The 26,233-nt window shown below is 62.7% G+C and overlaps 1 protein-coding gene across 1 annotated transcript; it reads right to left on the bottom strand.

Annotated features, from left to right (window-relative positions):
* Window positions 1-6,383: 6,383 nt before the first annotated feature.
* IQGAP3 (IQ motif containing GTPase activating protein 3) lies at window positions 6,384-23,773 on the bottom strand. Its single transcript, XM_075074958.1, has 38 exons — window positions 23,712-23,773; window positions 22,670-22,757; window positions 22,095-22,251; window positions 21,732-21,809; window positions 21,440-21,516; window positions 21,245-21,312; window positions 20,865-20,978; window positions 19,357-19,535; window positions 18,965-19,052; window positions 18,512-18,675; window positions 18,214-18,301; window positions 17,902-18,065; window positions 16,826-16,986; window positions 16,492-16,616; window positions 16,143-16,306; window positions 15,884-15,974; window positions 15,612-15,779; window positions 15,329-15,471; window positions 15,084-15,254; window positions 14,687-14,770; window positions 14,339-14,410; window positions 13,745-13,814; window positions 13,127-13,335; window positions 12,713-12,865; window positions 12,436-12,599; window positions 12,043-12,267; window positions 11,817-11,957; window positions 11,217-11,301; window positions 10,695-10,927; window positions 10,473-10,605; window positions 10,064-10,166; window positions 9,779-9,923; window positions 9,523-9,610; window positions 9,033-9,245; window positions 8,744-8,910; window positions 8,493-8,594; window positions 8,085-8,193; window positions 6,384-7,794 (listed from the first exon to the last, which is right to left on the bottom strand). The coding sequence occupies exons 1-38, from the start codon at window positions 23,734-23,736 to the stop codon at window positions 7,681-7,683; spliced, it is 4,923 nt and encodes a 1,640-aa protein (XP_074931059.1). The 5' UTR covers window positions 23,737-23,773; the 3' UTR covers window positions 6,384-7,680.
* Window positions 23,774-26,233: the final 2,460 nt, after the last annotated feature.

Genomic DNA, 26,233 nt, shown 5'->3' with positions numbered 1-26,233 from the left:
CAAATTGCTCTCAGCCCCTGTTGCTCCTTTAATCAATTCTCAGCCCTATCTGTACCAAGGACCACTGGGAGACCTTTCTTTGCAGCCACCGCTGTATCTAATCACTCTGGGACTTTACCTAATTGGTGTAAAACCTGATTTCTTTCTCTAATCGCTCCGAGGCCCTGATTCACTTATCTAATCGCTCCAAAGCCCGGGCCTTGCACACCTCTCTGGAGCTCCGGCATATCCTGCTCCATCAGTTCCCCCTCCACAGGTGGCTCGGTGCTCTTGACTCCCTAATCCCTTGGCTGCTTGATCTCTTTAACTAATCCAGCCAAGATCTGCCACCCTCGCTCGGCTGCTCCCCTAACCCAGTGCCGGGAGGAGTAAACCCACCACAGAGCGATTTTTTTTCCATCTTCCCCCCCCCCCGCAGCAAAGCATGAACCTGCCGCCGGTGGGTTTTTGCCTATTCCTCCCCCCCGACGGCCCCCTGGGAAGGGCGACGCGTGTCCCCAGCACCCGGTCTCCTCGGGGTGCGGTGGCCATCCCAGTGATGAAGGCGCAGGCGTATCTTGCACCCCCATCCCCGCAAGGGTCACCCCCTGCCAGAAAATCACCCCTCTCTGCTGGGACGGGGTGCGCCGGCACAACCAGTTCCCACCCTGCTGCACCCACTGGGCTGGGCACGGGGAGGGGATGGGGATGGAATGGAGGTGAACGGCAGCCCAGAGGTTGCCTCCTCGCAGGTGAGGGGGGTTGCAACGCTGCTCCCGTGGCGTTCAGCTGCATCGGCCCCTGGACCGAGAGGGACCCGGCGTTGCCTTCGCGGGCTGGAGCACAGCTCGCCCAAGCCCTTTCTTTCCTCCTGGTGAGTCACGTCCGCTGATTCAAGCAAAAGTTGACGGGGGGGAAAACATTCACAAGCACCAGCCTGGAAGGATCCCAAGGCTGAGGACAGGGTGGCAGGAACAGAGCAGAGGGGAGATTTGTTTTCCCCCCTCGCCCCGTCCCTGGAGTTTCACAGAAGGAGAGCGAGCCCTGCGGCAGGGTGGCTTGAGGCACGCCGCTCGCCGAGCCCTGGAGCACACAGCCCAGCGGGTCGGGTGGAGGGGCCGCGAGTGCCCAAATCCTGCCTCCCTGCTCCAGCAAGCCCTCGTGCTCTCCCCTCAGAGACGGGGCAGACCCCAGACCTGCCCTGATGTCGTGCCTTTTACTCTGGTCCCCTCCAGCCGCTGGTTTCAGCCCCGGAGCTCATTCTTTCCCCTGGAGCATCCGTGCTGAGCAAAAGCTTCCTCTTCCCGTGGCTGGCGGGGTCACGGCCCCCAGCCCACACTGGCTCAGCAGCACAAGGTTGCTCCTGCCTCGCCCTAAGTGGGAGCCATGCAGGGTGACTCACGGCTGGCTCCCGTTTCTGCTCAGCCCCACACGGGGAGTTTTTTGGGGTGGAAAGTGCTGCCTTCCCATCCTGGGAGTCGGATGTGGCTTCAAGTCCCGGCTCCGTCCTCTTATTGCTTCAGTTTTCCTTGCTCCCAGGACTTGGGCTGAAGCTGCACCCAGAGATGCCGTGATGGAAACCATACACCGAGGAGGGGATGGGGCTATGCAGGGCTGGAAGCAAAGGAGATGGGAATTGGGTCTCCCCTGGTGGCTACAGCAAGGCTGCAAGACAGCTGAGGCCTCATCCTTGCTCTCTGCATTTAGAAGAGAGAACAGGGCAAATCTCTGGGATTTTTCAGCCCCTCATCACAGCAAAGTGGTAGGTTTTTCCACCCCCTGCTACAGCCCCTGGGGTTTTTATTACAACACCCCGACCCTGAGATGGCTCCAGGCACCACCAAAGGCCCCCCTGCTCGTAGGGTAGGAGGATGCAGCAGGAGGCAGGCAGATACCCAGCCCCTTCCTGGGTCCCTGCCCTCCGCGTGGGGCTGGGAGCACGTTCCCAGAACCAAGCAGTGGGAATTTGGTGTGTTTACTTGCAATCCAGCGCTGACCCTGGGACTGGGAGGAGAATGAGTCAGCTTCCAGTTCAGGGCAGGATTCCTCATCAGGCCTCTCCTTTCAGTTAAAACAAGCACCATTTGGAGATGCGGCAATTAAATCATTTCATTAAATTGGCACTTCTAAGCAGTGACGGGCTGCGACCTTTCCACACCAAAACTTCTTGTGCAAAGCGGGATGGAAAGCAACAGAGCCCCCAAACCATTGCCTTGCAGGAATAACTACCAAAGCACTGGGGTCTGCAGGCTCCAGGAGGACCGTGCCCACCTTCCCGAGGCGCTCAGGTCTCCTGCTGCAGCCCCCAAAGGGTTAACACGCACCCTTGGTGCTGCTTTGGCTGCACAGAGCAGTTCGTGGGCCCCAGGGGTAAAGTCTTCACCCACCCCCTGATTGCTGCGCCCTGGGGATGCCGCGGGGCACAGGCAGCTCCTGCTCTGACAGATGTCAGCTCTCGCACAGCTCCCGGGGCTGCTGGAGGGACCAATGGACTCTGGGAGCATCACCATCCTCCCTCAGCCTGCTCTCGGCCCTTCTCCCCTCCTCGGGCATGATCCTCTGCCCTGATCGTCCCAGCCCCAACCTGCCCCTGGGGAGCCTGGCTCCATCCCTCGCCGCCCATGCAGGCACCAGCCCCCTCCACCCCGCACCACCCAGCCTGCAAAGCCGCAGAAGAAGCTACAGGAGGTATAAAGCAATTTAACCCTGCCTGCGTTAGGCCATGGTTTGGCACACCAGCCTAAGAGGAATGATTCCTGTCCTGGACAGATGTGGGTGCACCCACCGACAGCATCACCTGATGCCCTCGCAGCCCCTCCTGCGAGCCGTGCACGGCGCAGCCACCCCTCTACAATACCACTGGTTTGCTCCCTTTCTTCTGGACAAGAAGGAAGGGGATGAGCCCAGATACTCGCTGTGCACCCCAGGGAACAGCCGGGCCGGCTGCTTCCTCCATGGGCAAGGATAACCCATCAGATCCCTAAGCCACTTTGCTCCTCTCCGAGCCAGGTCCCTCTCGGAGGATGCCATGGCCCAGGAGTGAAAAGCAAGCACCCGTCCCCGGCTCACCAAGGAGGGCGGCAGCTGAGCTGGGTGCAAATGGGACCCCACCGGTCCCCCCGGCCCCAAAGCCCCCCCATCCCCACTGGGGGCTGCCGCAGGGCCAGCAGCTTCACCCAGCCGAGCCGAGCCCCGGCTCCTCACCACGGAGCGCTGGTACCCGCGATGCTACAGCCTGGCATGTCTTCCCCAGGTTGCCAAAGCAACCGCAGAAACACAACAAACAGCAACAACACACAGCAGACAGTCGGCAAACATTCCCCTCTTATTTTCTCCCCGGTTCGGTTTGTGCTTTTTCCCCTCTCCCACGAGGAAGCTGCTACCATCGGAAGGGAACAACAATATTATTCTTAAACACACGAAGCCTGCGCCGTCCCAGCAGGAGCCGTGTTGCAAAGCTCCTGGCACTGCTGGGAAGGCAGCTGCTGCTGGGGAGGAGCCCGGCAAACCCATGCTGAACCCCAAATCCGACACGGGCAGGCTCGAACCGCTCACCTACCTCCTCGGTGCTGCAGGCGAGGTCTTCGTGTGCTGAGTAATCGGGGCTGTGCCGAAGCCAGGTTGGCCAAGTAAGGTGAATCCCTCCTCCCTGGGCAGTCGCCGTGCTTTCCCGGGCTGTTGGGATGTCCTGACCTCGGGGCTGGGACGCACCCGGTACGACCCAGCCCTGCTGAGTTTTACATCAGCCTCTCTCCAACAGCGTGATTTGGAGGGGGGGGGGAAGGCGGTTCCGGGACTCAACACCCTTTTGCACAGCGCAGGGAGCACACGAGCATCCTCAAGGCTGAAGCAGGAGCAGACAGAGGACACGGACACGGCCAGGTACGCCCGTGGAGGGGCCGCAGGTGCACGGGCACCCCGGGGCTCGCCGAGGCAGCGCCGCAGCCCGAGTCTCGCAGCAGCGTTAGCAAGGGGGATTAGTGGGCGCAGCGTGGGGCGCGGGCTTTCAAAACGGGATTAGCATCGCTGCGGCACGTGACGCTGGGGGAGAGCAGCAATCCTGGAGCGCTGCCTTCGAGCCAGCCTGCCCAGCACCAAGCGCCCCCAGCACCCGCTCCACTGGGCCAGGCAGCCCCCGAGCTGGTGGGATCAGGACTCTCAGCAGCAGCTTTCTAAGCCCAATTTAACACTTTTTCATCCTTTTCGGGTTTGTGGGTTCCTGCAAATATACTGAAGTAGATAGAGGATGATTCGAGCCATGGACCATCCTGCGCTCCTCCATCCTATCTCACCTCTCCCTCCCCAAATCTGGGAAATCCCAGACCCAGCAGCCCCTTGCCCACCCCAGAGCAGGGCAGCAGCCCCGGGGTGGGTCTGGTGGCACCTATCCCCACTGATCGCACTTGGCAGCTGCCTCCAATCTCCTTAACTTCTGCAAATGCCGAGTGCCACAGGCTGCAGGGGTTATCTCCGATGCCCTGAGAGCCAGCCTGATTAGATTTTAACTACTTAATGCATAGCCCATACCCTGCACCATTTTTCTCTCCCTCTCACACACACGTATATACACATGCATACACTTACACGCATACTTCTGTTAACCCTCTCTCATGCCCCTTTTTCATCTTTTTTTTTTTTTAAAGCTCATCCATCTGGCAACTCGTTTGTGTTCCTGGAGGCAATTATGGCAGCAAGTAACAAGGGAGGGGGAACGGGGCTGGAGGAAGCAGGGCTGGTGTTGCTGAGGGGCTGTATGGCAACTGGGGACGCGGCACCTTCGCCAGCACAGCTGCCAGCTCCTCTGCGGGGCCGGGGACACCGGCGCACAGCCGGGTGCAGGAGCCCAGACCTGGGAGGGCAGCGAGGGGACGGAGCACAAGCACGATTCATGTCGCCATGCAGGGAGTGCGCGTGGCCCCAGTGCGTGGGTGCAAGGCGCTGCACGGGACCCACTGGAGCTGGACTAGGTGAAATATGAGCCTCAGGGGGAGCCCAAATCTCTCCCTTTTTCCCCATCGCCAAGTAACACCTCACAGGATGGGTTTAGCAAGCGGCTGGGGCAGGACCTGACTTTCCTCCCCGTTCCCTTTCAGGTTGGCCGTCCCAGCCCAGGCAAGCACCACGCAGCCCCCAGCGAGCCCAGTGCCCTGGGGAAAGCCCACAAGGTAGAGGAGAGGCCAAGGACCAGGCACACGAGGACAAGTCTCCTTCACCCACATGCCTCAGTCTCGCTAACGATGTCCCAGATTTGGACTGCACGCCCTGGGATCGGTGTGGCCGATCCCTCCCTCCAGCCGGGGCTACACCACGTGTGTTTGCAGCACGGACACCTCCAGGACCCCGCAGCGAAAGGCTGCTGGTCCCCACGATGCTACAGGGTGCTTGGAGCACCCACAGCGTGCGGCGCCGCACAGCACCTAAGGCCAGCGCCCGGGCTGCCACCGGCCTCGCCGCTTTCCTCCAGCTTGCAATGACATCTAGTGGAGCTGACTTGGGAAATCGCTCAGCCTGAGCGAACCGACAGGCCTCCTTCAGCGTTTCCAGGGCTGAATTTCACCCTCCAACCTCCTTTTCAAAACACATGGGCAGGGGGGAGCCAGCACCCAATTTCTGAGTCATGGCTGGCCACTGCACAGCTTTCCAGGAGAGAAAAAAAATCAACCTTTTCAACAGCAACAGCAAGTCCCTTCAAGCCTGTGACTGAGACTGATGCAAAGCATGTGGATTATGATGATTATGCAGAGCCTTTTGCGTCAGGCTGCCCCTCCATCCCCGAAACATCACGAATAAATGGTTGCAGGGTGTCAAACGCTGTTCGGCAAAGCCAAAGGCTGCTGGAGGAGGTGGCTGGTGGCAAACCAGCCACACCAAGCCACAGGCAGAGAATCTCCAGTTCTTCTTCCTCTAAAAGCAAGGAAGAAAAAAAATACATGGCAACCAGAAGAAAAAATATAATGTGGCAACAGGTAACATGCACCAGCAGGACCCAGGAACAGTGTCCCTGCTGATGGTGCAGCACCCAACCGGTTAATCGCAGCCCAGTCCTATTTTAAAACTGGAAATGCTGCAGCTTGATCCCAATTCATTCCTTTAGAGATATAATCATAGTCTTTATGAGATGTAATCATAGTATTTATTTAGGAATTAAGTGTGTCTGAAAGTGGCCTAAATTCCCCATGCAAGAGCTGAGTCAATGCCTCAAGGCCTGACTCAGCGCTGCTGCAGGGGAGCCGGGTCCCGGCTGACGTGGCACTGACTCCCACCGCCGTAACCCAAGGGGGCACCTTGCTTTGGGGGACGGGGGCTGTAGGAACCACCAAAAGCCTGAAAGCACCCAGTAAGCGAAAGGAGGGGCAGGTGAGGACCACAGAGCTGGTTTAAGGAGAAATGATCAGCCAGAGCAATTTGGTATTTTCTTATAAGTATTTATTTAGAGTAAATGAGCAAGGAGAGCACAGCTGGGATGCAGAACCAGAGGGGTAAGTGCTGTTTGCAGCTTTTATATGACAGAAGGGAAAGAAAAAGAAATACATAAAGACCTCACGAACAAACACCACTTTCCAAAGACAAGACAGACAGACCCAGACCCCAGCTGCCAATGTGTCGGGGTACCGATCGGGGCCGAGGCGGATAGCAAAGCAGCGATGGAGATTCCCATTCAGGCCCCCCAAAAAACCTCTTTTGCAGAGCAGGTCGGAGCCCTGCTGCTCCCGAAGGAGACGGGGCAGGGAGGAGGCTTGGGACCGTTACCAGCTCCTTTCCCAGCACATGGAATGGGCTGGGGCAGGAGCTTACACGGAGGAGAAAGTGCTTTAAGAGCAGCCACAGCCTGACTCAGTCATTACGCCACACTTTAAAACTCATCAAGCACCAAAGCAGCCGCAGTCCTGGGTGAGACGGTGCCTTGGAGTTGCTCCACACCAGCGGCCAGGGATCCACATGGTCCAGAGGAGAGGAGAGGTCCCTGCTCCAGTCCCCCAAGGCATCCCCCATGGCTCTGGGCCACCCTCCTCTATTTCTGCCCCCAGCTTGGCTGAAGAGCAGGCTGAGAAATTCATTTTTAAAAAACAAAATACTCCTATTTCCACCTGGCTTTACTAGAGAACAGCCCATGCCTGTCTTCACAAGCAGTTGCCGCCTCTATATTCTCCCTCTCTCCCTACACCCATAAAAACCTAATATTTCCCCATCTTTAGTGGGAAGAAGAAAATATATATATTAAAATATCTTTATTTCATGACTAAAAACATATATAGTGTCCAGAAATCCGTAGTGTCCTTGAGCAGCCCAGCTGTTAGCAACACAGGAACTAAACAGCCAAAATACCCACAAAAACTAGATTTTAAAAGCTACGTGCGCTGCAAAAGCTGCGGCAGCCGCATCCTTCCTGCGGGGAGGGTCGGGTACCAGCTCACACCAGCACAAGCTGCAGGGCGGGGTGGGGGGCGTCCCAGCCAGCCTCCAGCCAACACTGGTTTCCAGTTGCCCAGGCCTGGGGCTGAGCTCTGAGCCCCCTGCTCACCCCCAGCCAAGCACCGCAGGCTGTGGATGCTCAAGCACGCTGCACCCGGGCAGGGAAGCTTCATCGCAAGCAGCAGCTTTCCCCACCATGGGGACACGTTGCCCCAGGACCACCGACCCCAAGGTTTCTCTTTGGCAAGTTTGCATCATCCCCCGTCCCCCGTAACCCTCTCCCCCCCGTTACTTCTTGAAAAACTTCTTGTTGAGGAGAAAAATGAGCAGGTTGACGTTGACCTTGGCCTTATCGAACATCCTCATGATGGCTACGCCTTCGTACTGCAGCTGCAGCAGGTCCTGTGGGAGAGGCGACTGTCACCACCACCAGCCCTGCGCACCCAGCCAGGGGAGGGGGCTCTCCCACCCTCAGCACCCAGCCGCAGCAGCCCCCAGGGGAGAGGGGAGCCAGCACAGAGCCGCGTTTGCATCAGGACACACAGCTGGGACACACACAGCAAGGCTGTCCCCAGCATTTCCGAGACCACCCCCAAAAACCAGGTGGGTGTGGGGACAACAGCCACCCCCCCACACCCCGAGGCTGTCCTGGCCCCGCCGTGGCAGCGGCAGCCCCAGGACGGGCTCCCCACCTGGTAGTGCAGCTGGAACCGCTCCATGTCGACCCCCATGAATTTGGCTTTCACCTGGAACCTGCCCGATTCCTCGCAGGGGATGATGTCAAAAATCACATTCTTGAACCTGAAGGGAAGGATCCGCTCGCTACCAAAAAGGGGCTTTGCGGCTTTAACACAGCCAAGGAGCGGGTCACCCGCCCAGCGCAGCCCCCGTGGCACGCACGAGGCGAGACCCACAGCCCAGAACCCCCTCTCCAAATCCCAGCTCTCCCACGTTCTCTCGGTAACACCCAAAACAACTCACCCCATCCTTGTGGGGGGGATGATGGTGGGCCCACGTGCACCCTCCTCCCGGGCTATTTCCCCCTACCTGCCCAAGCTTTGCACTGCCATAGCTCGCCCCGCAGACCAGGGGCTACGTACTGGCTGAGCGGCAAGTCCTCGATCTCCAGAAGCACCCCCTTCTCGAACAGCCGGGCCGCGGTGTAGTGCAGCGGCTGCAGCTTCTTGTTCTTCCCGCTGACCCTTGAAGAGAAGCGACCGCATGCTCAGAGCTGGGCTCCAGCCACGCACGACCCCTCGGACCCCCAACATCTCCAGGACTCACAGCATCCAGATAGCAATAAGAAAAAGATAATTTTCTAAATTATTGCTTTTTTTGTAAGGAAACGTACTTGTTGCTGGCTGCCAGGTTGTCGAGGCAAGTCTTGATGTACTGGTTGTAAAAATCAATTTGTTCCTCGTAAAACAAAGTCTTGGCGTTGAGGCCCTGCAGGGTCTGTCTCAGTTTCAGGAGCTCCCCTTTGCGGTGCTGCCGGTAACGCCTCTGGTTGCAGATGTCCTGAAGGAAACGAAGCCGTACAAGAAAGCCGATATAACTCATTCTGAGCTTTGTGGAGGCACCAGAGCGGGACCTCAAGCGGGTTTAGAGGCGACCTCCCAGCCCCGTGTCCCCCAGCACACCTTGGCCAGCTCGTTGATGAGCTCCTGGTACTGATGGGCAGGATCCACAAGCCCCAGGCTCTCCAAGCGCCGCAGGTTGCGGATGATCTTGCGCTTCTTCTCCTCCACGGACAGCTGGCTGTTAGCAGCCAGCGAGCGGTTGCGTTTCAGCTTGGCAGGGGTCTGGGCGTCCCGCAGCGCTCGCCTGCGCATGAGATGGTGGTGGAAGGCTTCCTAGGGACGAGAAGGGGGTGAGCCTGGCACGTGGCTGGGACGGGACGTAGGAGATGGAGCAGTCAAACCCCCCTCACACACATACTTTGATACAAGTCTCCTGGCTCACACAAAAACACGTGCTTTCTGTGAAAAAACTGAGCCCAGCCACTGCTGGAGCATAAGAGCAGTGGCCAAGCCTTCAAGAGGAGCAGAGCAGCTTTTCGCTGAGGGCTCGTTTGCCATTTCCCCAAGATGTTTTTCAGCTCATCCCCAGCAGCAGCCTCACACATCCCACCTCGTGTTCCGAGGCCTGCGTCCACAGGATCTCCGGGAGGGAATCTCCTGGCTGGGACTGGATCACATCCACCAGCATCTGCTTGGTGCTAGAGAGCAGAGGAGAGATCAGGCATCCTCTCCGGGCCATCACCCTCCTCCACCAGAGCAGCACGTTATTTAGCTGCCTCCCAAGGCTTTCTTGCCCACCTTGAGCATCCCAGCTGGCATCCCAACCCCCAGCAAGCTCCCCTGAAGCCCGCAGAGCCCATCCCCACCTCAGCAGCAAGCTCCTCGCATCGCTCTCCTCGCTGCTGGCCGCTGGCATCAGCTTGCTGGTGAGGGTGAGGGAGATCTCCATTTTGCTGAGCTGAGAGAGCGCCTGCTCAGCGCTGCTGTCCGCCAGGCTGGGAGCGCCCTCCCCTGCGAGGGCAGAGAGAGCCCAAGTAGCCACAGGAGGCTCAGGGAGGCTGGTTTCCCCATGCCCAAAGCCACCCAGCTAGAGCTTTATGCAAGAAAGGCAGCCTCCATCCTGCCAGGGTGGGCCCCTGAGCTCTACCTACCCACAAGGGACTGGACTGTAGGAAGCTCATCAAGATCTTCCAGAAGCTCATGCAGGGGATCCCCGTGGTGTGGCGCGATGGAGTCCTGGTGCTCGAGCAGGAGCTGGATGGAGCAAGGGAGGCGAGTCAGTGGAAGAGGGGCGTGCAAAGAACCAGGGAGGGAAGGCCGGTCGGGAGCAATGCAATGCCCTTTGCCCCTGAGAGGGGACTGCAGAGTTATGAGGTTCAGGGAAAGAAAAGCAGCAAAAAACCTGCAGAATCTGGATTATTTGCTTGCTTAAAAAGGAAAAAAGCCAGGAGAAGCTGTGCTGGTGGTGGGGTAGAGGAGCATGATGAAATGCAGCAGAAAGCCCAGGAGCTGGGAGCAGAAGAGATGAAGGTTGTTGGCAGACGAATTTTATGCCCTTACCTTATGCGTGTTGATGAGCTCCCCCACTGTGATGTAGATGATCGGTTTGGCCACCGCCACCATCTCTGAGTACTCGTCCATGTTAAACCTCTCTTCTGGCTCAGGGACACAGCAGGCAGCAGAGATGAACCTCCTGCAGAGAGGAACCTCTTTGGTCAGCCCCAAAACCACTGCCGCTGGCTCGTAGCCGCCCTCCCACCCCGACGCCATCCTGGCACCCACCTGAACTTGCTGTGGGTGTCCTCCAGGTACGGGTTCACCCCGCAGAGATGCGTGTTCTCCCCATCAAAGGCCTTGCGAGCGGCTGCGTGCTGCAGCACCTTGGCGATGGAGCCCAGGCTGCGGCGGTGGTCGGGATGCAGCGTCACCCCGGCCGAGATGTCCACGATGTCGAAGCCATCGGGGGCCACCACTGCAGGGTTCATGAAGCGGTAGTAGAGCAGGTTCCCCACGATCTAGGGCACAAGACGGGCTGGGTGTTGGGGAGCGCATGGGCCAGTGCCCAAGGAGGTGGTAGCTCAGCAGAGAAGGCTGTTTCGACCTTGTGTTGCCGAGCGGGACCCTCCCAGAGGGAACAGCAGTTCAAAAAGGAGCCCACCATTGGCATTTCCTTAGTGTCTCAAGGAAAATGTTGGCCTGAAGGCATTTAAGTCAACAGAACTTGACCTTCTGCGGAGGAATCTCTTCACACGCACACACAGTTGAATCCCACCAAGACACGCAGCCCCCCCAGCCCCGGGGTACCTTGTCGATCTCCTCCCCTGAGGCCTTGGGGAATTTCTCAGCCAAGGATGTCCTCAGGATTTTGGCAACGTAGCGCATCCCATAGCTGAGGGGAGGGCAGGGAGAGGGTCCATCAGCATGCAGAGCAGCATCAGGTTTGGCCACAGTGCCCCATCCCTACTACCCGTCACCCAAGAAGCAGCAAGACCCCAGCCTTGGGGCGATGGAGGAGCCCATGGTGGGGCCAGAGGCTGCAGCATCCCTCAGCTCCCTCCCCTACCCTGCTGCCAGCCCAGACATCCCTGGAGGAAGCCTTCATCCTCTGATATTACCACAAAGCTCAGCTTCTTCCTTGCAGACACCTCAACAGGAGCAGTAAAGCGCTCAGAAACAGAGCAGCAGGAAGAGCCAGCCCACCAGGGCATTGCTGGGAGAGCAGAAGCAGCCGCACCCACTGATATTTGGATTTCCCCTCGTTGACAGCACAGCAACTGAGTCCTGCAGCAGCTAAAGGGCCGGGAAGCCCCCCATCACCCAACCCCCCTTTCCAAGGCCTTGCTGAAGCTACCTTCAAGCGGACAGCACTGCAGCGATGTGCGTACAAACCACCTATATACATACGGGATCTTGTCTACAGAAGAGGTGATGGCAGAGACGAACTTGTCCGTCATCGTGAGAAGGTTGCGGATAGAAATATCGAGCCGCCTTTGGACCTCAGGGTAGCTGAGAGCCTGCTCAGGCGTGACCTCGTACGGGAGCTTGCTGTGAATGGAAGACAAGGTCCCCATCACCATCCCAATGCCCGGCACCCTGTGGTCGGGCTAAGCCTCCTTGCCCAGGGCCTGACCTTTTCTGCCCGCTCTGCGACTCCGCCTGGTTGATCCATGCCTTGTAGATGTCCACCGGGTTGGTGCGGATGCTGAGGGTCTTGTCCTGCAGGACCTCCTGCACGGGGCCAGCCAGAATCTGCCGCAGGGCGTTCTGCCCACGGGCGTTGCGGTAGAAGCTGACAACCAGCCGGATCACTGTGGCGTTCCCCGTCAGGATGTCACGGATGTGGTCCACCTTGGACCTGGGGAGAGAGGCGAGATGGATGGGATGAAGGGGATGGACTGGTGTGTGGGTTCTCCGGTGCAGGAGGCAGCAGCCAGAGGAGATAACGGCATCCAAGCTGAGGCCTCTGGTTCAGCCTTTTCCCAGACCTGCCCCCAAACCGGGGCATGCACCCACGGCCACCCACCTGATCTCCTCCTGCAGCGCTGCTTTGAAGAGCTGGAGCAGCAGGTAAGCCTCCCGGGGGTTGGACGCATAGTTGTAAAGCGTGAAGATCACCGACTCCATGAACTTGGTGGACTTGTTCTGGGGCATCTGGAAGATCAGCCTGGCCAAGTACACAGGCTGTGTCTGCAGGGACAAGGAACGCCAACCTAACCAAGCGTTGTGGGGTGCCGGGGAGCCAGGGTCCCCGCACTGCTCCTCCAGCTGCGATGGGCGCAGCAGAGCCCCACCAGCCCCACCTGAAGCAGGTAGAAAAGATGCTGGTAGGCCTCCAGCTTCTGCCGCTTCTCCTTGCTGAGCGACTTGAGCCCCTTCTGCTTGTCTATGGACATCATCTCTGAGAGCTGCTCCTTGTTCTTCTTGGTCAGCTTCTTGCAGTGGGACACCACCTCCTGGAGCCGCGAGGGCAAGGAGAGAAGCATTGGTGACTGCTGGCAGGCTCTGGTGTTCAGCCCAGCTTATGGGGAGAGAGAGTCAGAAGCACCTCAGTGCTCCCCAACCCCTTCAACTGCTTTAAAAGCAAAGCAGAGAGAAGTTCAGGTTGTGACACCAAGGAGGGGAGGACCAGCTCTGTACTGCTGCAGTGCCCAAGCGTGGTCAGCCAGAGATGCACGAGGTGGCCACGGTCCTTCCCCCACCACCACGCTCCCCACCTGCAGCGTGATCCTGTTCTTCACCAGCAGCCCAATCTTGATGTCCATGAGGTCCAGGTCGCTCTCCAGCTGCCGGCTGGCGCGGATCCTCTTCACCACCTCCTCCTGCAGCCGCAGCACCTCCAGCTCCTCCCAGAAGTCTTGCTGGCTCTGCTCCAGCAAGTGGATGAAGCGCCGGACGATGCTCAGCGGCGGGCTCCTGGCGTGGACTGCAGCAAGGCACGGCACGGCCGTGAACGCTCGCGGGGAAGACTGAGCGGCTGCCCCCACTGTGGACCCTCAGACCCCCAGTGTCTTGCCAAGACACCCTATCCTCCTCCCCCCCCCAAAAAAAAAGCATCTTCTTGCAACACCAGGACACAGGACAACGTGGCACCGTGCGGTACGATGCCTCCCCAGGAAGCCTTCAGGAGCAGAGGGGCAGCAAGAGCAGCCCCGAGGCCGCTCTAACTGATGCCAAGGGACCACCAAGCCCCTGCCACTCTCGTGCTTGCCACGGGGACACTGGTGGCCAACCTGCCACCACCTCCCCGCCACACAGGGCCAACAAGGGATGAGGCAGAGTCCCCTTCCCAATTAATTATAGCCGCTTCAGAGCGGAGGCGAGCAGGCACTTACCCAGCATCCTGTAATCCTCACGGGCCTTGCTAGCTCGCACAAAAGCCTGGATTTTAATTATAGCTTTAATCTGCCAAGACAAACAAGGGGATGGGGGATGTTTCCCACAGCATCCCTGAAACACGCGGGGAGCGGAGGGGAGCTGGACAGGCACCTGGCTGCCTGCTCCCACTGCTGGGGATCTGCTGATGCCCAGGGTGAGGGTCTCCAGGGTCTGGGAGGGATTTCAGGATTTCACCCCCCTTAGTGGTTGTTTCCCCTCCACTTGTTGTTTTTCACAGGCTGCAGCAACTCCAGAGGTGCAGCTTCATTTCTTGCAGCCACCACGCTTTTTCCCCAAAAATTTCCTTCCCATTTAACAGGCATCTTTAAGCCCTCATTGGTTTTTGATGGAACTGGAGTGTTCTTTCTCTCCTCACGTTTTACAGAGCCTGGTAGTTTGGCTTCCAGACCCACCAGGCACCTTTTCCTTCCCACCTGTCCCCATACAAGGATGCACCTGGCAGAGGTCCGATCACAGGCTCAGGATCATCCCCCTCCATCCTCACAGGTGGTAACACGCTCCCAGGAGCTGTTTGACTCCCCATCACTCACGTTCTGCCTGAAGTAGCGCAGCCTCTCCTGGTACCTTCTCCGAGCCTGCCACATCCTCACACCCGCCTGGATCTGGGAGAAACGTTCAAGCGGTTGGGCACTGGAAGGACTTGCTTGGCCAAAGCGAGCGGTTGGAAAGGGAAAAAAACATGGGGATTTCTGCAAGACATTCTCCCCCAGCCCAAGCTCCCCCCATCCCCTCACGTGCTGGCCCAGCTATGCCCTGGTCCAGTTGCCATATTCCCCCTCCGGCTGCCTCTTTACTGGCCAGGGGGGAAATACCATGCTGAGTGAGCGGGCAGCAATGCCCGAAGCGGGAGCAAAGGGTGAAGGAAGAGTCTTCCAAACCTTTATTGCAGCATCTGCGTTGGCGTGCAGGTATCGCAGCCTCTCCCGGTAAGCTCTGTGCTGCTTGTACCCTCTCCAACAAGCCTGGGCATGAGAAAAGACAACCGGCTACCGTGACCTGTGCAATGTCGCTGCAACATCCAGGTGGTTTTTCAGAGAGCGCACAAGAAAGGATAACGCAGCATGGGAAAAACAGAGGAAACCAGCACCCAAAGCATCTGCTGTGAGAGAAAACAAGCCCCGTGCTATCCTCTGCCGTACCTTGGGCAAGGCCTGGCTATGAAACGTACAGAGCGGCAAGCACCGGTGCTCCCGGACGCGCTGGAGGATGCTGCAAGCAGCCACCCGTGGTTTGCATCCCCCGGCACGGAGGAGGGACGGATTCCAGCTACCTCACCTGGATCCTGATGGCAGCCGGCCACTGCTCCTGCAGGATGTGCCGTCGTGCTGCGAACTCCGAGCGGACGAGGAAGCCCCGCAGCCGCGCCTGCAGCCTCACCACAAAGGCCTCGTTGGATGCCCACAGGCGCTCCCGGTCGTGCGCCACGGTCACTTGGGTGACAACCGACTGCGGGGACACAACGCACCAGCTCAGCCCCAGTGATGCCGCCAGCACCTCCCCGGGCCCCATCCTCCCCGTACCTGGATCTCCTCCCGGCTCAGGTGCGTGGTGTTGAGGCCGCCGTCGCGAGGGCGCTGCCAGCTGCCCTCAAAGGTCTGCAGGCTCAGGTAATACTCGGCACCGTCTGTCAGCTTATGCTGGATCCAGCACGGCTTCGCACTCCCTGCACGCCGAGACAGAGAGGTGCTGCTGGGGGGGTGCCGCTCCCCCCGCATGGCTCGGGCAGGGGTGCACCCCACACTCCTTGGGGGGGGGGTGGGGGGGTGGCGGGGGGATGTTTTTGTAGCCACTGAAGCTTTTTACCCGCTTGCCTCTTGGTGGCCATCAGGGCCGCGAGCTGCTCCTGGTACGCCGTGGCACAGGCGCTCACCACGCCGCGCAGGGCCACGTCGGGGTTGCGCAGCACCCGCAGGGTCTGCGCCGCCTTCCCTTCCTTGATGGCCTGGTTGATGGCGGCGGTGCCCAGAGCCACTGCAGGAGCGGGGGGGGAGTCATGTGAGCCCCTTTCTTGCCTCCCCCCCCACAGCAGCCCCCTCACCAGTGGGACCAGCACCCACGCCGGGACGAGCACTCACTCCTCCTGGCTGCCACCGTGTCCTGGTTGGCCCTGCAGACCCCTTCCTTGATCTCTTCCCACCAGAGCACAGCTCCATCATCCTTTGTGGCCTGCAAGGTGGGAAGATGGGGGGGGAAGATTGGGTCTAGCGAGCTGCGCAGCCCCCTGAGAGCTTCCGAGCCGCCGGTCTTGCTTCACGTCACCCCTTGAACACCTTCTGCTTTGCAGGGTGCCAAGGGGAGATACTGCACAGCTGGGGGAGGGGGATAGCCCCCCACCTGGGCTTTCAGCCTTCGTGCCCGGGCCAGGACATCGTGGTAGCGCCGAGCGGTCGCGAGGGCAACGTCGGGCAGGGCGGCTGCCGGCAGCAGCAACGCCGCCAGCGTCTTCTCAGGGTCCGCCTGCCCCAGCGCCTCGTTGATCAGCCGGACAGCGAGGACTCCTGCACGGGAGGGAAGGGACACACGGTTCGGCTCCCCCAGTGCTCCGGGCACCCAAAGGATGTGCAGCCCAGGGTAGTGTGAGGTTCCCTAATGTCTTATTGTGGCTGAGCTCCCAGTGCAACCTCCCTCCCAGAAAGTTTGCAGAACTCCCTGCTCGACCCAGTCTCACATGGGCAGGACTCACGGTTGTTTTCGTCTTGCACTGATGAATTCGTGTCGTTCACACTGTCCTGAATGTCATTCCAGCTCAGGAACTTGGCTCCCACTCCCCTGGATTGGCCTTTCAGCCGTAGTAGGTCCTCAAAATACCTACAGGAGAGACATGGAGAAACAGCTTGGTGCATTTTAAGCAGGAGCAGTGCCTGCCAGAGCCAGGTGCCTTCCTTTTAAAAGGGGAAAAAGGTAAGGCACAGGGCAGGAAGGATGATGAAAGAAGCTGACACAAAGCCCAGGCCCCACAACCGTCCCCTTGCAAGGCATTGCTCCCCACCGACCCCAAACAGACACCATGCCCTTACCGCTGCGCATTTGCATCCTCAACACCCGAGAGGCCCAGGGCAGAGCTGACCAGGCTGTTCCAGAGCCCATCAGGGTCCCCGGCATCTAAGGCTCGGTTAACCAGCGCCACGGCCGAAAGCATCTCCACAGCCACGAACAGCTCCTCCTGTCCCAGTTCACCCTGCATGGGGCAGGCAGAGACACTGAACCCCCATACCCTCATCCTCCAGACCCAGCAGCCCCCCAGCAGTGGGGGAAGCACAGAATCCCAGACTGGCGGGGGTTTGCAGGGCCCTCTGGAGCCCATCCCGTCCCACCCCCTGCTGGAGCAGGCACCCCCAGAGCAGGGGCACAGGGCCGCGTCCAGGCGGGGGGTGAATGTCTCCAGGGAAGGGACCCCACAGCCTCTCTGGGCAGCCTGTGCCCCTGCTCTGGCACCCGCACAGGGAAGGGGTTTGTCCTCATGTTCAGGGGGAACTTCCCGTGTTCCAGCTTGTGCCCGTGGCCCCTTGGCCTGGCGTTGGGCACCGCTGAAAAGAGCCCAGCCCCATCCCCCTGACACCCACCCCTCAGATATTTATAAGCACCGATGAGACCCCCCTCAGCCTTCTCTTCTCCAGGCTGAACAAACCCAGGTCTCCCAGCCTTTCCTCACAAGGGAGATGCTCCAGCCCCGGACCATCTCCGTAGCTCTCCGCTGGCCTCTCCCCAGCAGTTCCCTGCCCTTCCTGAACTGGGGGGCCCAGACCTGGACGCAGCCCCCCAGATGTGGCCTCACCGGGGCAGAGCAGAGGGGGAGGAGAACCTCCCTCGCCCTGCTGGCCACACTCCTTTTCATGCCCCCCAGGACACCGCTGGCCCCCTTGGCCCCAAGGGCCCGGTGCTGGCTCAGGGTCACCTCGCTGCCCCCCAGCACCCCCAGGGCCTTCCCAGCAGAGCCGCTCTCCAGCAGGTCCCCCCCAGCCTGTGCTGGTGCGGGGGGTCGTTCCTCCCCAGGGGCAGGACCAACACTTGCTCTGGCCCCCCACCATCCCAGCAGAGGCACCGATCTCCCCACTGCTGCCGGGGCCAAGCCCGTCCCTGGGGGAGCTCTCACCCGTGGGTGCTGGCGCTGCAGCAGAGCCAGCTGGTGCTGGTAGAGGGGGGCAGCAAGCGGGTACACGTCGGGCAGCTGCGCTGCAGGGTCTGCCAGTGCTTCCAACGTTTCCGCTGGTATTCCGCAACGAATGGCCGCGTTGATCTGGCTGACGGCTCGCAGCGCTGCGGGAAAGACCGGGCTGGGCTGGCACGGGTGGGCTGCAGGAGGTGGCCATGCCCCATCTCCCCTGGGGACTGCAGCCACCAGCTCCAGGGGGTGCACCAGGCAGCAAAATCCGCCACAAGCACCGTGTCCACCCCAGCCACTCACTGGCTCGCTCCTCCTCGCCCTTCTTGTTCGCTGCAAGGATCCCGGCCTCCACCTCCTCCCGCTCCAGCGGGTCAACATAGCCCAGCTCCTGCAGCAGGCAGAGAGAGGGGCTTCTGCTCTTACGTCAGATCCCGCTTGTGCTGACGGAGCAGCCCCACTCCCAGACCTCTTGCAGAAAGTTGCTGATCTGCAGAGCGACGCCCTGCCCAGGCAGGACCCCCCCCATCCAACCGGAGGACCACTGGGGTGCCACCCCAGCACAGGTACCCCGTGCCCACAGGCTCCCGCCAGCCCCTACCAGCGCCTTCTGCTCCCGGTCCGTGCTGAGCTGCTCCAAGTAGCAGTCGAGGTTGTCCTGCTGGAGACAGCGCAGGGCCAGGACAGGGTCCTGCAGCGCGTGGTACAGCGCCAGCGCATCCTGTCTCTCCAGGGCATCGTCCACCTCCTCCAGAGCTCCGTGCACTAGGAGAGAGGCCAGTTTGCACCCAGAGAAGGTGAGCAGGTGAATCATCCCACAGCTCCAGGGAGCAAAAGGAGCTACCTTTGAAGCCTACATACCAATAATTTTAATTTCCCCTTGGAAATGCACGCCCAGCCCTGCTCCCCATCGGGTCTGAAGCTGGCCTGAGCAGACAGCACCTTTCTGCTATGCCCACCACCCTGGGCAGGCACTCCCCTCCACCCTGGGTACCACAGTCCCACTGATAAACCCTGAGACCCCCCCTAGGAGGGAAACCACTGCTATGCTCACCATTCGCTTTGTTGATGTTCCCTTGGATCTCAGCCTGGGTCAGACACAGGTCATAGACATCCTCTCCCTCGGGAATCACCTGCAGGTACTGGAGAGGGACCCCCCAGCCTGAGCTTTCCACCCAAGTGCACCCCAATGACATGCAGTGGGGGTCCCCGCAGATGCCTGGGCTCATTTCTCAACCCCACACCCTGGGTCAACTGTCCCCCAAAGAGGAATCATCTCCCCACCACTTCCCCCCCATCTTCTGATCAACACCAAGGCTCCCAGGCTGTGTTTTACCCAGTCTCCGACAGAGAGGTACCCCTCCAGCTGGAAGCACCCACCAGCACATCAGCGAAGGGGCTGCTCCTCTCCCACCTCCTCCAGGACCCCCCCCGTGCCCTTCTCACCCTGTTCCTGGCATTGCTGCTCTTCTCCAGCTTTGCCCGGTGGAGCACCTCCTGGTAGGCACCCGCCAGCCCCTCGCACAGGTCGCGGAGCATCGCGCTGGGGTTGCGGAGGGCCGCCATCGTCTGCGCCGCCACGCCCCGATCCACCGCTTCATTGATCGCCAGCACCGCGGCATGGACTGGAGGCGAAGTGGGAAGTGGCCAGGTGAGACGGGGCATAGAGGGCTCCGATCGACCCATCCGCTATATCCCTGCGTGCGGCAGGGCAGGCCGTGCCACGCACAATGGCAGGAATCGTAGAGTCACAGAATCATTAAGGTTGGAAAAGACCTCTCGGATCATCAAGTCCAACCCCCAACCCAACACCCCCAGGCCTCCTAAACCATGTCCCCAAGTACCATGTCTACATGGTTTCTGAACCCCCCCAGGGACAGTGACCCCCCCACCTCTCTGGGCAGCCTGTGCCAGGGCCTGACCCCTCTGGCAGGGAAGACATTTTCCCTCACACCCAACCTAAACCTGCCCTGACGCAGCTTGAGGCCGTTCCCTCTCGTCCTGTCACTGGTGACTTGGGAGCAGAGACCAACCCCCCCCTCACTCCAGCCCCTCTCAGGGGGTTGCAGAGAGCGAGAAGGGCTCCCCTCAGCCCCCTCTTCTCCAGGCTAAACCCCCCCAGCCCCCTCAGCCGCCCCCCAGCACACTTGTGCTCCAGACCCTGCCCCAGCCCCGCTGCCCTTCTCTGGACACGCTCCAACCCCTCAAGGCCCTTCTTGTCCCGAGGGGCCCAAACCTGAGCCCAGCATTCGAGGTGGGGCCTCCCCAGGGCCGAGCACAGGGGCCCCATCCCTGCCCGGCCCCTGCTGGCCACCCCAGTGCTGACACAAGCCCGGGGGCTGGTGGCCTCCTTGGCCACCCGGGCACTGCTGGCTCATGCCCAGCCGGCTGTCAGCCAGCACCCCCAGGGCCTTCTCCGCCGGGCACTTCCCAGCCCCTCTGCCCCAGGCCTGGGGCGTTGCCTGGGGTTGGTGTGACCCGAGGGCAGGACCCGGCCCTTGGCCTTGTTAAACCCCACACAAGTGGCCTCGGCCCATGGATCCAGCCTGCCCAGGTCCCTCTGCAGAGCCCTCCTGCCCTCGAGCAGATCGACACTCCCGCCCAGCTCGGTGTCATCTGCCAACTGACTGAGGGTGCCCTCGATCCCCTCGCCCAGATCATTGATGAAGACACTAAACAAGGCTGGCCCCGACCCTGAGCCCTGGGGAGCCCCGCTGTGACCGGCCGCCCGCTGGGTTTAGCTCCGATCACCGCAGCTCTCTGGGCTCGGCCGGCCAGACGGTTTTTCACCCAGTAAAGAGTCCACCCGCCCAAGCCATGAGCCACCAGCTTCTCTAGGAGGACGCATCTCTCAGGGCATCTCCCAGTTTGCTGGGCCCTGATTCGACATTCGGGGGCTGAGATGCCGCTACAGGCTGAGGCACAGCACCGCTCCCACGGCGGGCACCCATTACCTGCTGCTTCATCCACCGAGAGCTCGTTGGCCAAAATGCCCCCAATCTTGCTGAAGGCGGGCAGCTGCAGGCCATACTTCTCCAGCTCCTGCTTCATGTTGTTGATCTCCTCCTCTGGAGCAGAACACAGAGGCTCAGCACCAGCACTGCGGTCCAGCACTGGAGAGGGGCAGCCAGCAGAGCCCCCCGCCCCGCTCCCCTGCCAAACAAGAGGGGTGCAGAAAGCACCCACACTGGGGCAAGCATCACCAGGGCAGCTTTGGAAAACCTCGCCCAAGGTCTTCATTCCCCACATCCCTCCCTCCGCAGGGATCCGAGAGCAGTGTTGGCAAACCCTCCTCGCCAGCCACCAGCCCAGGTTCCCCGGCGCAGCTCCGTACCCGTGAAGTCCACTTTCCCGTACAAGTCCTGGATCTGAGGAGCCAACCCCAGCTTGAAGAGGTACAAGCTGAAAAACGAAGCAGACACGTGCCACGACCGTGCAGGCACCGGCTTCTCCCTCCCGAAGGGCTCGTGAGCACGAACACAATCCACGACAACAGTTTTGGCCCCGGGACCAGAGCAGGGACACCCACCTGAGCGCATGGATGCAATAGACCACCCGGGGCATGTTCTTCTTGTCATAGATGTCGGTGGTCTCCGGGTGGAAGATCTGCCAACAAGACAAGAGACAGCTCGAGGGGAGACACCGCCGAGATGGTCCACAGGGAAGATCGTGCCCAAGGGTGGGGGGCTAGAGGCAAAGCCCCCCTCTGCAACGCAGCGCTCCCCGCTACGAGCCGAGGCGGCGATGGCAGCCCTGGCGCTGCCACATGGGCAAAGGCCAGCGCATCCCTTGGCCCGGGGGGAGCAGAGGGGGGACGTTACCGAGGGAAGCCCCACATGGCTCATGGCATCGCGCCAGTAGTTGATGTTATCCGTGTGCCGAAAGTGGAGCCCGGCTGCCTGGAAGAAAGGAAGCTGGGGTCAGGCTGACCCCCACCTTCTCCCATCTGTGGGGTGCCCCTCACCCACCCAGGGCACGAGGTTAAAGGCAGAGGCAAAGCCCGTGACCGCCCCCCCAGGGCTGCACAGCTCAGAGACCCCCTTTGCAGCCCTGCTGTATTGAATTATTCCTTAATGATTGCGATCAGCATGCGCCCCCCCCTTTGCATTCACCAGCGATGGAAAAGTCCCTGCAAGTTTTCGGGTACGCCCTAAGGAAGGCACCCCCCGGTGCCGCTGTCCTACCTTGTACCGCGTCTGCTCGCGGTCGTAGATCTTCTTCAGAGGGACCGTGGCGGGGGCAAAGCAGTGGCCCAGCTTGGCCAGGACAACCCCATTGCGCAGGCTCTCTTCCAGCTCCGTGGGGGGGGGCAGCTCCTCGCTCAGGCAGGCCTCCAGCCAGCTGGCGGGGCAGAGGTGGGGCACGTCACACACCCCCCCCCGGACCCCCACCCGAACCCCCTCCGGGCAGGGAAAACAGCACCTGAAGGAGACCCCACCCCCCATCCCCATATATCCCCCCCCCACAGCAGGGAAAGGTCAGCACCCACCCACTCACTGCAGGGTTTCACAGACGAGGGGTTCAGTTTGGGTGCAACAGCATGGCTGAGTGCCCCCCCCCCCCAAAAAAAACAACCCCTAAAACCACCTTTGAAGGGCCAGAAAGCACCAGGAGCCGGCAGGATTTTGCACTGTTATGCCTTGCAGCCTCCCCCTCCACGCCCAGACCCCCTGTGCCTCCTCCCCTCCCCTTCCTTGCACTCCTTCTCCCTCCCCCCCCAAATCTGAGCTCGAGGGGGGGTCTCCCAGGCCAGCCCCACCGCTTGGCTTCCTCCAGGTGACACAGGTACTGGTAGGCGATGTTCTGCCTCCGCTGCTCGTCCATCTCGTCTGCGGTGAGGCGCTCATCTGGGCAGCGATGGGGGCACCTCGTCAAACCCCGCCCGTTTTGGGAGCGGTTTAAGCACCCTTCCCCACCCAAATTAAGATTTTCACAACAGAAAGGCAGGTTTTTGGCACAGGTTTTTGCCACAACCCTCACGTGGGCGGCACGGCGCTGTGACGGTGACACCAGCCAGGCCTTTCTGGCTGTTGGAGGGAAGTTTCCAATTTCCCTTTTTTACCCAAAAAAATAACGGCCATGGCTGGCGCCCAGGGCCAGCACCCAGGCGGCCACGGCCACAGGTCTGGGCCCATTTGGACGGGAGGCACCCGTAACCGCTGGGGAGCACTGGGCAGCACCCCCTCCTGACACACCCCTTAAGGCACATCCCCTCCAGCTTGTGCCCAGGTGCTCGGGGTGCTACCGCTGCACCCCCTCTTCCCCCAAAGCCCCAGACCTGCCTGTCCCCCACATCCACCTGCACCCCAAACCCCCTGCCCCCTCCTCCACACACACCCCCAGACCTGCCTGCCCCCCACATCCACCTGCACCCCAAACCCCCTGCCCCCTCCTCCACACACACCCCCAGACCTGCCTGTCCCCCACATCCACCTGCACCCCAAACCCCCTGCCCCCTCCTCCACACACACCCCCAGACCTGCCTGTCCCCCACATCCACCTGCACCCCAAACCCTCTGCCCCCTCCTCCACACACACCCCCAGACCTGCCTGTCCCCCCACATCCACCTACACCCCAGACCTGCCTGTCCCCCCACATCCACCTGCACCCCAAACCCTCTCCCCTACACCCCAGACCTGCCTGTCCCCCACACTCCCCACCTGTCTGACCCCCCCACCGCCCCAGACCCGCCTGTCCCCCGAAGCCACCTGCGCCCCAAAGACCCCGCGCCCCCCACACCCGCCTGCCCCCCAGCACCTCCTCCGGGCCCCCAACGCCCCCTCCCCGCCGGGTGACTCACAGCGCACCGGCCGCGCTCCCTCCATGGCTGCGCCGGCGGCGGCTCCACCCGCGATTTGAATCTCCCGCCGCCCACGTGAGGCCGCGCGGGGGCTGCTGGGGGCTGGAGTCCGGCACCGGGCGCGGGGGGAGCCCCTGGGTGCGGGGCTGGCACACACCGGGGTGCGGGGGTGGCACACACCGGGGCGCGGGGGGAGCCCGTGGGTGCGGGGCTGGCACACACCGGGGCGCGGGGGGAGCCCCTGGGTGCGGGGCTGGAGTCCGGCACCGGGCGCGGGGGGAGCCCCTGGGTGCGGGACTGGCACACACCGGGGCGCGGGGGGAGCCCGTGGGTGCGGGACTGGCACACACCGGGGTGCGGGGGGAGCCCGTGGGTGCGGGACTGGCACACACCGGGGCGCGGGGGGAGCCCGTGGGTGCGGGGCTGGCACACACCGGGGTGCGGGGGGAGCCCGTGGGTGCGGGGCTGGCACACACCGGGGCGCGGGGGGAGCCCGTGGGTGCGGGACTGGCACACACCGGGGCGCGGGGGGAGCCCGTGGGTGCGGGGCTGGCACACACCGGGGCGCGGGGGGAGCCCGTGGGTGCGGGGATGGAGTCCGGCACCGGGCGCGGGGGGAGCCCGTGGGTGCGGGGCTGGCACACACCGGGGCGCCGGGGGAGCCCGTGGGTGCGGGGCTGGAGTCCGGCACCGGGCGCGGGGGGAGCCCGTGGGTGCGGGACTGGCACACACCGGGGTGCGGGGGGAGCCCGTGGGTGCGGGGCTGGAGTCCGGCACCGGGCGCAGGGGGAGCCCCTGGGTGCGGGGCTGGCACACACCGGGGCGCGGGGGGAGCCCGTGGGTGCGGGGCTGGAGTCCGGCACCGGGCGCGGGGGGAGCCCGTGGGTGCGGGGCTGGAGTCCGGCACCGGGCGCGGGGGGAGCCCGTGGGTGCGGGACTGGCACACACCGGGGTGCGGGGGGAGCCCGTGGGTGCGGGGCTGGCACACACCGGGGCGCGGGGGGAGCCCGTGGGTGCCGGACTGGCACACACCGGGGTGCGGGGGGAGCCCGTGGGTGCGGGACTGGCACACACCGGGGTGCGGGGGGAGCCCGTGGGTGCGGGACTGGCACACACCGGGGTGCGGGGGGAGCCCGTGGGTGCGGGGCTGGCACACACCGGGGCGCGGGGGGAGCCCGTGGGTGCGGGACTGGCACACACCGGGGTGCGGGGGGAGCCCGTGGGTGCGGGACTGGCACACACCGGGGTGCGGGGGGAGCCCGTGGGTGCGGGGCTGGCACACACCGGGGTGCGGGGGGTCCCATGGGTGCGGGGCTGGCACACACCGGGGTGCGGGGGGAGCCCGTGGGTGCGGGGGTGGCTGGAGTCCGGCACCGGGGCGCGGGGGGAGCCCGTGGGTGCGGGGAGAGCCCATGAGTGCAGGGGTGGCACACACTGGGGTGTGGGGAGATTTTGGGGTGCAGGGGCTGGCACACACCGGGGTGCGGGGGGAGCCCGTGGGTGCGGGGGTGGCACACACCGGGGCGCGGGGGGAGCCCGTGGGTGCGGGGCTGGCACACACCGGGGCGCGGGGGGAGCCCGTGGGTGCGGGGGTGGCACACACCGGGGCGCGGGGGGAGCCCGTGGGTGCGGGGCTGGCACACACCGGGGCGCGGGGGGAGCCCCTGGGTGCGGGGCTGGAGTCCGGCACCGGGCGCGGGGGGAGCCCCTGGGTGCGGGACTGGCACACACCGGGGCGCGGGGGGAGCCCGTGGGTGCGGGACTGGCACACACCGGGGCGCGGGGGGAGCCCGTGGGTGCGGGACTGGCACACACCGGGGCGCGGGGGGAGCCCGTGGGTGCGGGGCTGGCACACACCGGGGTGCGGGGGGAGCCCGTGGGTGCGGGACTGGCACACACCGGGGTGCGGGGGGAGCCCGTGGGTGCGGGACTGGCACACACCGGGGTGCGGGGGGAGCCCGTGGGTGCGGGACTGGCACACACCGGGGCGCGGGGGGAGCCCGTGGGTGCGGGGCTGGCACACACCGGGGCGCGGGGGGAGCCCGTGGGTGCGGGGCTGGAGTCCGGCACCGGGCGCGGGGGGAGCCCGTGGGTGCGGGGCTGGCACACACCGGGGCGCGGGGGGAGCCCGTGGGTGCGGGGCTGGAGTCCGGCACCGGGCGCGGGGGGAGCCCGTGGGTGCGGGACTGGCACACACCGGGGTGCGGGGGGAGCCCGTGGGTGCGGGGCTGGAGTCCGGCACCGGGCGCGGGGGGAGCCCCTGGGTGCGGGGCTGGCACACACCGGGGCGCGGGGGGAGCCCGTGGGTGCGGGGCTGGAGTCCGGCACCGGGCGCGGGGGGAGCCCGTGGGTGCGGGACTGGCACACACCGGGGTGCGGGGGGAGCCCGTGTGTGCGGGGCTGGCACACACCGGGGCGCGGGGGGAGCCCGTGGGTGCCGGACTGGCACACACCGGGGTGCGGGGGGAGCCCGTGGGTGCGGGACTGGCACACACCGGGGCGCGGGGGGAGCCCGTGGGTGC

This window comes from Phalacrocorax aristotelis, chromosome 25 (genome assembly GCF_949628215.1).
Source record: "Phalacrocorax aristotelis chromosome 25, bGulAri2.1, whole genome shotgun sequence".
Classification (NCBI taxonomy): Eukaryota; Metazoa; Chordata; class Aves; order Suliformes; family Phalacrocoracidae; genus Phalacrocorax; species Phalacrocorax aristotelis.
The sequence above is the reverse complement of the archived record's forward strand: the minus strand, read 5'-3'. Positions and strand labels throughout refer to the sequence as shown.

Bases quoted from the DNA above. Each gene is read 5' to 3' on its own strand.
- IQGAP3 (XM_075074958.1), bottom strand. From the start codon at position 23,736: ATGGAGGGAGCGCGGCCGGTGCGCT. The intron at 22,252-22,669 runs GTGGGGCTGGCC...CTGCCCCGCCAG, and splicing joins CACCTGGAGGAAGCCAAGCG to CTGGCTGGAGGCCTGCCTGA. The intron at 8,194-8,492 runs GTACGTAGCCCC...CCTTCCCTTCAG, and splicing joins GAGGACTTGCCGCTCAGCCA to GTTCAAGAATGTGATTTTTG.